This window comes from Oryzias latipes, chromosome 20 (assembly GCF_053564925.1).
Source record: "Oryzias latipes strain Hd-rR chromosome 20, Olatipes_Hd-rR_3.1".
Classification (NCBI taxonomy): domain Eukaryota; kingdom Metazoa; phylum Chordata; class Actinopteri; order Beloniformes; family Adrianichthyidae; genus Oryzias; species Oryzias latipes.
The window spans coordinates 4,944,708-4,957,018 of record NC_136256.1 but is presented as its reverse complement, the minus strand read 5'-3'; the positions used below and the strand labels follow the sequence as shown (position 1 = coordinate 4,957,018).

The 12,311-nt window shown below is 40.6% G+C and overlaps 1 protein-coding gene across 3 annotated transcripts in view; it reads right to left on the bottom strand.

The window, feature by feature from the left end:
- Positions 1-12,311, bottom strand: part of fars2 (phenylalanyl-tRNA synthetase 2, mitochondrial) — a 126,468-nt gene that overhangs the window by 33,139 nt on the left and 81,018 nt on the right. For all 3 annotated transcript variants that reach the window (XM_004080815.5, XM_023949894.2, XM_078938905.1), the window contains exon 9: positions 11,368-11,534. In XM_004080815.5, the coding sequence (XP_004080863.1) occupies positions 11,368-11,534 (167 nt within the window). The remainder of the gene's footprint in view (positions 1-11,367; positions 11,535-12,311) is intronic.

The window sequence follows — 12,311 nt, the reverse complement described above, 5'->3', positions numbered from 1 at the left end:
AGCTTTTTCATTAGACTTTAACATTGGTAAAGTGTTGCATAACAGTCCAGAGCTGATATGAAAAGCAGATTTCAGAATCAGCTGATTCACATTGATGGCATACATGGTCAGTTTGCCAGAGAGCAAATATTGTTAAGGTGTTGCTGGACATCTCCAGTGTTCAAGGGTTTCTAAAGTGGCATTAGAGCATTGTAGCTGTCTGTTCTACAGGTGGGGCTCCACTGAGATTGTGACGTCCCATCAAAACCAGAAACAAAACCATATGTGGGTTTACTGAAAGAGAAGAAGTATTTTAGCCCTCAACTTTTTCTGCGTCCAGTGATCTGTGTTGAGCTCGTCATGGCGATGGCCGCACTAAAAGCCTCTCTGCTTCAATTAGCAGCTCACTCAAAACTCCAAACACACTCTCTGTTTAAAGATTTTCTTTCATGACTCATCCTTTACAAACACAGATTGTGTTCCCAACGTCCTGATTGTGTCATTAAGCCTGATTATAAATAATGTTGTGAATCAGTGTTTGTTCAGAGAAAGACGTCTTCATCCGTTTCTATATTAACATGTTTGGATGAATGTTTTTATTCAAACACAGGAAACTGTAAAGTTCAAGGCAGATTTGACTGATCAGGCAGTGGGAGGAATTAGTGAGCTCCAACCTGCTTCTGTTTGTGTCTTTTCATGTTTAAATCAGTAGATGGATGCGTGTGGGAATCAAAGAGGAGCGGTAAATAAATCCTGACTGACCTGCTGCTGATGCACCATGAGGAGGTGAACACTGAAAAGGATTGTGTTCTGGAAACTGCAGAGTGACAGAACCTCAAAGGCTTAGCGGGGTCACACAAACGTGTCAACATTCTGGTCCTTGTGTTCTCCCAGTCTTGTCCGTCCCTGTTAGTTTGACCTTTGACTGAGCTCATCTGTAGAGTGAGGCCAGAAGAGCTCGCTGGAAGTTTGAGAGGATTCTGAGGTCACGGCAAGTTTTGCTGAGAAGTGAGAAACACCCAGAAGTCCCTGGAGTCTGCTGCAGTCGCTAATTCAGGAGTCAGATGCCTGACCTTGGTCTCAGCCTGCTCTTTACTACAGATGTTCAAAGATGAAGAATCTGTAACACATTTTCCTACATCAGCTACAACACATAAATATCTATTTTGAAAAAACAAGTTCTTTCAGAGTGTTGATGGTAACGTTTCTGAGGAACAATTAAGTTCTTCAGTTTAAGATGATTGAAAAAGTTTGAAATGTTCTTCAAAGCAAAACAGCTGATGGGACCACATGCAGAGCTCCAGCACTCAGAGCTTTTTAGGCTAAACAATGTGTGATTCTCCGCCTTTCAGCTTCTCAAACCTATAGACACCTGAGATGGACCATCGCAGCTTGGAAGCAGTCTCTTCTCAGATAAAACAGAGGCATTCTGGATGGTTCTGGTGGACAGACCAGTGCTGTGCAGACCTGCTGGGATTGATCTTTCACATTATGAAAATAACACGTTACCATGTTGAGTGTCTTCAGTACTGACTAGAGTATTTGCTGCATCGTGTTTACCAAACAGAATTTTTTATGATAAAATTGCGACTCTTATTCTGATTCTTTGGATTCATGCTTTTTCTGGCTCTTTCCTCCTCTGAACACACAAAGCCTACATCATTTCCTCTCATTGGTTCAATGAAGTCTGTTTGCATTCACTCTGAAGCGAACCGCACCAGAGTCAATCTGCATCCCTACAGCGACCCTGGTTCTCAAGAGGACCAGAGTTCTCCTGAAGTCTGGATCAGACCAGAACCAAACCCTCCAGATGGATGCACCCTGGGTCAGAAAAGAAAAAATCTTCAGATAAGCAGGTCAGAAATGAGCTTGTTCGTGTTCCTGTTCCTCCTGGTTTCAGATTCTAACTTAATAATTAGTGCAGCCTTCTTTTGGGTATAAATTTCCAGAGTAACCTTGATGCTGAGCTGCCTTCAGGAACCTGCTCAAAAACGAGCTTTGTACACGCTCTGGTATGACATCACAGGAAGGAAGCTGACTGCGCCAACACTGCAACCCAAGTACGGGGGGGCAATGCAACTGTTGGTTTGTATTTTAGATTCACATGATCAGAAGAAAGCAGAGACACACATCATTGTAAGTCACAACAATGTAAAGAGATCCATGAACGTCTTTGTCTTCCTCGTCTGAGCTGGAATCTGGATCTAAACTGTACGGCTGGATAGCTCATATATTGCTCACCATTTTTGTTTCTCCACTAATATTAGCTTAGGGTTGTAAGCTAGCGGGAGAGAGTGTAAACAGAGAGCTCTCAGTAATGGAGAGGGAAAGTTGGGCTGGGATGTGCCAATGGTCCCGCCCACAACGCAGAGGTGAATGCCTAATGAATTACTGCCTCTCTGCAGAAGCTATGTCCAAGAAAACGACAAAGTATTTGTTATTTTGGCTGATAATTGCATAATCATAATAAAAAGACCACTGGGAATGCTTTGAAATAGGGGCGTATCAATCTGAGTATCGATAGTATTGATACCAAGGGGAAGTATTGATACTAGCGTGATGAGATTGATACTTTCAATACTTTTGTTTCAGTTTTTCTTTGATACGTATAGTGACGAGCTAGGATTTACTTATGGAGTTCATGCAAACAGTCTGTCAGCAGTGTTGCCAGATTGGGCAAAAAGGTTAGTCAACTAATGGACTTTAACTTTTTTTAGTGACTTTGTTATTTTATAACTGCCTTTATTTTAAATGTACATGTTTTTGGTGCTGTCTGTTTGTCACATTGTAGTAGCTTTTTTTTTTGTTTTTTTTAAATTTTGCTCTAGTTACTGTTTCCTTCTTTATAATATTGTATTTTACCATTATTAAGACATGTTCTATATTTGATGGATGTTCATTTCAGATTCTTTTAATTAGTTAACAAACATTTTCGTTTGCTGAAAGTCCCTGCCCCGTGTGTCACTGTGCACTTAAGAACACATGTACAGTATTTTCCCTGTATTCGCAGGGCTTAGGGACCAGAGACACCCACGAATATGCAGAATAAGCTGCTGGTGTTGCACTACATCATCACTTCTTTTCTCCCTCACCAACTTTGGAGGAGTAACAGTGACACCCCCCCCCCATCGGTGAATCATTTATGGAGTCTTGCAGGGCGGCAGCCTCTGTGTCTCCTCCTGAGGCAGCAGAATGAAATTCATTTAGACACTACTTTGAATGAACTTGATATCAAATGTAGGTCAAGGACAACTCGGCAGACAATTGTCATAAAAATATTAAACAATTAGGTGTAAATAATTTTTTTAATTAACTAATAGAATAAAACAGACTAAACACACTTTTCAAAAACATGTGAGACAATCTTTCATCTTTTGTTCGCCATAGACAAAATGTTTCAGTGCTCATGACTTTGACTAAAGGATCTGTAGATGCCAAAAATGATCCTGAATCATTGTTGATCTCACAATATTTTGATCACAAAGACATTTCTGCAGAGAACCACACTGAAAGCCATCATCCACACCTGGAAAAAAACATGGAACTGTGGATCCATATGGCAAGAAACTTGGGCCTTAAGTAACTGAGTTAAAGTCAGATGTTTGGCTTGACAGTCAGAAAGAGACTTCCGGACAAACATGGATCTAAGAAAATGCTCAAAATGAAATCATGGATATGTTTGCACAAATATTCTGTGCCCTGATGAAACCAAAGAAGAATTTTCTGGAAGGTCAATATCCCTACGAAAATATCCTCTGGCCTGGAAATAACACTTTCACAGCAAAAAGATCAATGCAATGAGAAAACAGTGGTGGGTTTGACAGCAGAAAGATGGTCAGGAGCAGGTCTACCACTGAAAGGAGGAGAAACCAAACAGAACTCAGTCTCTTCAGCTTTTTCCCCCATTAATAGGTGTTAGGTCAGCTGGTCAGCTATCCTGACCAGCATCAGCCACAGTGAGAGCAGCATGTTGGATGGGTTCTGTAGTGGTTTCCCGGTGGCTGGCTGCAATGTTCGTTCGGAGCTCGGGCCTCATTCGGCATAATGTTTTGTGTTTCCACTGACTTTTAGAACTGGTTCTTGATGGAAACCAACTCTTTTCTGGGCTGAAGTAAAGAAGCATATGGCACTGATCCTGATGGTGTTGGGGGCTTCTTGGGTTTCAGGGCCCTAGAAGGAGCAAGGAAACCTCCTGCCCTCTGTGGTGTGATCACTTCTCCATGTTTACAGTTGGATGATGTACTGATGTAGAACGGGCCTAGCTTCAGGTTTGAGGAGAACACTCAGGTTCTGTGGAAACAGCCGGAAGGTCATCACCAGCACCAACACCGGTTCTGCTGCAGACCAGTCCTGGTTCTGGACAGAAGTTGCTGAACAAGTGTAATCGTGTTTCATCGTAATGCAAAGTGCTTCACGCCTCTGATTGGTTTAACTCCAACACAGCTTCTCCCGTCTGCTTTCTTCCTGAGTCTCAAAGGAGGACAGAAAGAAAAGAACAGCCTCTCTCTCTTCTTCCCCCCCCCCTCCCCCCCCTCCATAAACATCTCATGTCGTAGCAAATTTGAGCTGATGGCTTGCCCCCATTCCACACAAATTTGCACTTATTGGTCGGTTAAGGCGCCAGCCGCGACTGGGATCTGAGTAATTCGGTTATCTGGCAGAGCTGTCGGTCAAACGGAGATCTTCCCCTGAGAGGTGGCAGAAGGGGGCTGGGCTTGGATTCACTGTTTCCCCTTGTTCACAAAAAAGAATCACAATTTTACCAATAAGGTTTTATTATATAATTTTACATTTGAATCTGGAATTAAAATTTAATCTTGGTTATCATAAAAATGTAAAATTTTACCTCATGAAACAAAAATCTTACAATGTCACCAAGACTGCAAGCCTAGTGAAAAATACTTTGTATAACGCAGATGACTTTTTTGCTTGCATCATGTTGTCATGGCTTATAGCTACAAATTTACATAATTGGAAAAATGACATTCCTCAAGCTGAGAGCACTTCCTGCTTTTTTTTTTTTTTTTTACAACCATCCTCCTCTGGCTAAAGCCTTAGTTACATGCACCCATACGTGGGGTTGACTTGTACAGGTGCTGCAGGTTTTTGGGTTGAACGGGCCGTCGAGGCTTGTAGAGAGGAGGGGCTGCATCTTAAAGGGAGCACAGGTGTGTCTTGCAGTTCCCTTCAGGGACATCAGGAAAATGGAATGTACCATTTTCATGCATGTGGTAAGTCTATTGTGAAGTATTTGTTAGGATAATGTAAGGTATACACACACTGGTGTTGTAATTACAAGTCCTAAGTGCGACGTGGGGGCCCAGTTGGTTCAGTGCAGGACTGACAGATGGAAAACCAGGGTTCGATTTCAAGGGGGCGCAATGAGCTTCATCCAGTGTGGGTCCTAGGGCAAGACTCTTTGCGCTACTCCCTAATAACGTATCACAGGGGTTCCAAGTCTGGGTCTCCCTGTACCAGTTCCCGGTCTGGATAAAATACAGGGTCATGTCATCAAGGCCATCTGGCGTAAACCACCTGTGGCAACCCCTGTTGCCGAAAGGTAAACAAACAAACAAACAAAGTGTCGTAAGGTGCCCTATATTCAGCACTCTGTCATTAGTGAGTTGCGTTACTGACAGTGTGCGAATGCTGCACGGACAGGGTTCAGGTAATGTCTCAGTCCCTGCTGGACACAAATGTCGACACAAACACTCTGATGGTCTAATTTCCTCATTTCAAATAGTCAGACTGCCTGCAAAGAGCGCACACTTTTGTGTGAACAGCACTAATAAGCCTCTTAAGCAGTCTGCAGGATTTGGGGAGGTAAAAGAAACGACCCGCCTATGTTTTACTTACTTCACCTTTACATGTTGTATAGGTGCTCACAACAACCTGTCGCCCGTAAATGTGCATGAACACTTTCTCTTTAGTGGCTCACTGAGCGCTCTACGAGCTTGATATTTCCTGAGGGCAACCTGCGCCCCGTACAGATTTGAGTGTTTTTCACTCACATACAGCCCGTATCCACCTGTGAGGGCAGTTGGGACAAAGTTTTCAAATAAGAAGTTTAAAGTCATTTCAGTTTCTCAACATCAAAACTGGCCTTTATGAGCATTTCTGTGTTTAAAGTGACAGATCTGGCCAACCAGGTCTGACTCATAGTTGCCTTTTTTTCAACACCATGAATGACATTAATGCAACAGATCTGGATTCTGGATCACAAAATAACTTTAGGATTTCTGTTCTACTTTTAAAGTTAAAATTGTAGTTTTTTTTTTATTCAGAAATAGTTTTATTTTTATTTACCTGTACCAGTATTATGTCCCGCTTTAACTTAAAATAAAGACCGAAATGTTGCCGACGTGGAGAACTTGACTGCAGAATGAAGCAGCATAAATCACATTTGTGTTTGAAGATGAGTTAGCCCTCCTCTGATGAACTGCCACAGCGTCCACACTCCTCTCTACATGCTAATATAAAGCATTTTTATGTGGTGACTCATCTATTGTTGTCATTTATTCTCCTCCTGACTTTGTGCCAAAGCCTTCTGGGAATTAGCCCGTCGTGTCAAACGCAACAATTCAGTTTGATGGATGGTAGTCACACTGCTGTGTGATCATATAGTCTTTTTCAGGGCATAAAGGTCTGTTATCAGGGGTTAATTTTCCTTTTATAGAGAAGAACTAAACTGAAACCATGTTAAATTGTTAACACGGAGAGTTTATGTGCAGATCGATGCTGCTCCAAATCAGCTCAGAGGAGGAGCAGCTCCTCTCAGGACCGGCTTTTACAGTAACTCAGTGTGACGGAGCGGCAGCGATCAATAACTACAGTTATTAGAGGCTGATTGGTTTCAGGTGAAGGAGATGCTCTGAGTGCTGCTCAGAGTTTCTGATGACAACTAACGGTCTTGTCCGCCTCTTCAGATCCTTCTGGATCCACACAGGAGGCTTCGCCAAGTTGAAGATGCTGAGTAACGACGGCAGATGCAGCGCAGCATCCATCACTGCAGGCAGATTGGAGAGGGAGGGGGGGCCTGTCATGTGAAGGCTGGATGAGTCAGACCCGGGTAAACGTACAGTTTGTCTTAAGGAAATCTCTTTAAAATGCTAAAAAGAGAAACAAATCTAGCCTCATGAAGGTGAAAAAACAAAACAACAACAGATCCACAGTTTGGATTCCAGGCAAGACTTTCAGATCTCCAGAGAGACACAATTAATTACCTACAACTAAATAAAAATAAATGTTTGCTTTTGACACTTTAACATCCTAAACAAACTCGTTTCCAACATGGTGCTCTTTAAAGGGCATGGTTGCCATGGTTACCTTAATGCTGCCAGATTTGTTATTTACGAATTATATGAAGACGTCAGAGCATCAAGGTTATGAACTTTTTGACTGTCTGAGTTGAAATTGGCCTAATTCTTGCCTGACATGGATTTGGAGTCATCTTTCACAGAATTTTATGGTTTAACGGTTTGGAGATTAAACATGATCTCACTTTGAAATGGTCCATTTTGGTCCACAAGGCAGAACTGGCTGTGTGCGCTCCAACACTAATGGATACTTTCCTGTTAATTACATGTTGTCTATCATGAAAGCTAAATGGCTAAGCACTGTAAGTGAATCAAATGATCATGTTTTAGTGTGAAACCCAAAGATAATGCCTAAGGGAATCATCACTGCTCAACCTTTGGACCTGCTGAAAGGACAGAATACTATAGAAAATAATATTACAAATCTCACCCACTGAACCAGGTTTGATGTCACAGTAAAGTATTTATTACAAAATAAACTAGAATTAGGTTTTTCCATGTTTGAAATCCAGTAACCTGTTTTTTTTTTGTGGTCCGCCGTGCCTGGTGATCAACAAAAACTACCCATCATGCACTTTACTGAACACAATAAGTATTACCATAGTTCCAATCAGCCTAAAATGTTCCAAAACATTTCATTTACTAGTTCTGCTGGTTTGTGCAATAACACAACAGACAGATGGCTCAGCAGACCAAAGGTCAAGCAAAGAAGGTCAAATTATCAAATAAATTGCTGTATTTTCGTTCCGGCATACAGGTTGCAGCAGCCTAAAAAAAGGCAGTAAAGAAGAAAGAAAATCATATATAAGTCGCACTTTTAGGAAAATTAACAAAACATTGGAACAAAAGTAGACCTCTTGAAAGGCAAATTATAATAACAGAATAAATAATCTGAATAGATTGAATATCCTGTATGCACACAGGAGCAATTGAATAAGTATTTAGTATATTAGCGAAACATCTGAACAATTATGGCATATAACCATAAAGAACATGCTAACACTTAAACTAAACTCTTTATGTACCTTTAAATTCAACTCAACTCAAGTTTATTTTTATGGCACGTTCAAATGACCGGAGTCAAGCAACATAAAAAAGTTAAACACACACACAACACATCAACCTTTTATATTGAAAAAGATCACAAAGAAATCGCACCCCCTTGTAGTCATTTTTAGTTCTGGGATTTAAAACTAGCATGTTAGGTGTAAAAATAAAAAAGCTTTTAAAGATAACAGACAGGCCAGCCGCTCTATCAAGTCAGACTGCAGAGCAGCTGCAGATGCTGTTTCAGAGCACCTGATGTGCTCTGAAGGTCAGTTCTGTGTATACAGTGTCTTCTCTCTAACATTTAATCACTTGCTTCCTCTAATTATTCTGTTAAAACACTGCTGTGTCACTTCTGCCTGCCCATTAGCTCTGAAGCCCAAAGTCAGTCTACATCAATGCTTTCGTGTGTGTGTTTTATTTAAAAGGTATTTAAATGCTGAAAGACGAATAGTGTCTGACATTTTTACGCACTGCGGGGTCCTCGCTGCACACACACTCACACAAGGTCAAATAAGTGCGTGTATGTTTAAATGATGTGAAAAAGGAGTTCTGAGCCATAAGGTACCAACCTCCCACTGCTGCCCTTTATAGGAACACACGCTTCTATGTCCTACAAAATGAGACATAACAGCAGACTCTGCAGGCTCAGAGGTGTGGTCAAGGACAGCTATGTGTGTGTGTGTGTGTGTACTCATCTTTATGTGCTTCTGAGGACTTTTTATTGAAAGCCCACCAAAAGAGTGAGGACCCTGACCTAACCAGCCAGATTTTTCCACACTAACCTGGCTCCATGTCTTTATGGATCTTATTTGTGCTCTGGTATGCAGCAAAATTGGAACAATACTTTCCAAAAAGTTAGGAGCATGTAATTCTCCAAAACATCTCATGATGTCAAAGGTATTCAGAGTTTCTCACTCTTGAACAAAAGGTTAAGCTCATGTCCTGAAAAACACCCCCTACCACAGCCCACCCTCCATCTATTTTGGTACTTGACAAAGTACAAACAGGCACCGTTGTAACTCTCAAACTTGGATTCGTCTATCAGATTGCCAGATAAAATAATAAAATAAATCACTTTGGAAAACCCATCACTCTTGCTCTAGTGTCCAGTCACAGAACCTGAAGCTCTCCACAATGATCTTGAGCTACTCTGAAGTCCACACGAACTTTGGTGGTCCATACTGAGATCTGTTTTTATTTAAAAAACATAAAAATATTGATTATATTTAAAGAAAAAGGACGTGATGCTTTAAAAATGTTAGTACATGTTGTAATGTTGTACATTTGAAAGAGTTTTCTCTGAGTTCCACAAAAGAGGGAAATATTCTTCTATATTTCTAGCCTTTATCCAATTGTGTTCATGCTCAGGAAAACCATTAAAGGTTGGTTTGTCTCTCACAGCTTTACATCAATTACATTTTATACAAAAAAAAAGGAATATTTTAAATTTGTAATTGAGGTCAGTCAACAAGTATTTTAGTTAAAATATATTTTTACTTTTTGAGGTTTTGTGTTATGAAAGTTAGCAAAGTTGAAATTGTGAAGCTGAAAACATGAATAAAAAGGGAAAGTATGTATGCGGCTCAGCAGGCGCCCTCGAACACCAGATGGCAGTACAGATAATTCTGCTAATGATAATAAATAGAAAATTACAAACTAAAAAGGTTACGAGACTGTAAGCAGTGAAAAAGCAGGTAATATGTATTTTAGAAAATTCCAAGATGACAATCCAACCAGCCCCAATCGCAGTGAATTGTGTCAGCTAGCATTCACAAAGTCATTGTCCCATCCGGATAAGAATTCATATTGTACCTCCTAATAAAAATCATCATCTGAAAAATGCATCTGCAGGACACTGCTCTTCACTCTAGCATCTTTACAGATTCCTACCAGCCTGAAGCCCAGCCCTCCTTGTGACGGGCTCAGTGATGGAGCAAAGGTCCGGGACTGGCATTCACTCAGAGATCCAGACACAGACAGTGGGAGGGTCTTACAGTGTTCATACATTTTTTAATGCTCTTTTTTGAGTCATGAGGAAGAAATTTAATGAAGATCATTGTCTTTACCGTGACAGTTCAGGAAAATCCAACTCTCACAGCTTATTCAAGTCAAACTGTGCAGAACTACTGTATAAAACCCAACCTGAAGTAAGAGCTTTGAATAATAATTGTGTCAGTGTCAGATTCTCAAAGACAAAACAACCTTTTCTTCTTTTTTGTCTCCTGACACTCCTTGCCCTGTTCTCAAGCCCTCATTGTGTTCCTCTGACCTGGACGATTTGTACCTGTCAGCTTTCTGCTACCTGGGAGCTTCTTGAAAACATCACACAGGCTGAACAATAAAAGAGACATGAAGTGAACCCTCTCTCACTTCACAGAGTTCTGCTTTCTTTTAGTAATGTCTTGTTGGGACTTGTTCTAAAATGACACATCAGTATATGAACTGCACAAACTTCACAAAGTTACAATTTAGGAAATGTGTCAATCAATACAAAGTTGCCCTAAAATTATATAGATTTTTTAACTGAAAATTTTAACACCCTACTTCTTCGGGATGGTTGGCCTGTACCTCCTATAGGAGACCCCAGTCCACTGAGGAAGGCTCATTTCTGCTGTCTCTGATCCTAACTGCTATCCTAATGATCTGCAGCTCATGGTCATCAGTGAAGGTGGGATCATGGTAGTAAACTGGGAGCTGACTTCAGACTCAGCTAACAGTTCTGCCGACACGACTCAGACAATACTTTTATTTATTTTGACTGTGAGCTTTTTCACACCTGTCCATTTCCATTTTCTACAGAATTCACAACATGTTCCTGGCGACTTATCCAGTGTTTGCCCTTCTGTGAAAATGTGTTCTTTCTGATATCTATTTATGTTTCTCTTCATCTCATTTCACAAAGGTCGTATGGTTGTAATTTTCTTTGTTCTCACAGAGCCCATCTTCTGGACAGAATCTCAGTCCTTCACTAGGGAGTTCACATGAGGTGACCATACAGAGCGAACACAAAACAGGTTCTTACTTTGGATGTGTGAAGTCATCGATGAGTGTGACCTTCTCCACCAAGTCTCCTCCGATGGATCGCACCAGTTCGTAGAAGTCGTTTTCAGTGAAGCTCTCCTCGCTGTCTTTGGTGTCCGGCAGCCAAAAGGAGATATCGTTGTGGAGGGGGGGGTACTTACTCAGAGCCTGAGAAGACACAAAGACTTGTAAAAGCATAAAATCATGAACACAATCTGGAGTTAATTATTTTTACAGTCCTCAGACCAAAACATCCTAGAAGTCCAGAGAGTTTAAAGGAGTTTAAAAGGAGACCTGTCCTTTCAAGCTGTAGCCACTAGACTCTGGAATGCCGTTTATCCTCTGTCTGCCTGAATCTGGTGGTTCTTTTAAATAACTTCATAACCCTTCAACTTAACAACCAAGACAAAAACATAAATAAAAAACATTTTTTTTTCTGCTGCTTGGGGGAACAAGACACAAAATCAATGTTTTTAATGATATGCTCTACCATCTGGTTGAGGAGGCATTTCAAGAGTTAATGCAGTTTTATTCAGACTGGCTTTTGGCTAACTTTTACTTCTGACTGCCGTTTACTTGTTTGAACTTTTTTGTATTTTACCTAACATACTTTATTTATTTATTTTATTAAATTTGTATCACCTTTTTTTCATGACGTGTAAAAGATTGTGCTACTTACAAAGTGCTATATCTAAATAAAAGTCTTCTTGCCTTTCAACTTCTTTAGAGTAAGAAATTTGATTTATCAGCGCAAAAAGTCAAGGACAGCTTTATAGGAGTGGAGCAACAAGCTCAGACTAATTTTAGAGAAAACAAACTTCATCTCAGACTCTACAGGCTTCAGACAGAATTCTTTTTATATTGAAGTCTATGAAAGCACATTTAGGGGTCTGAGGTAGAACCACTCCTTTCAAGGTTGAACCCATTTATTTATTATTGTTATGT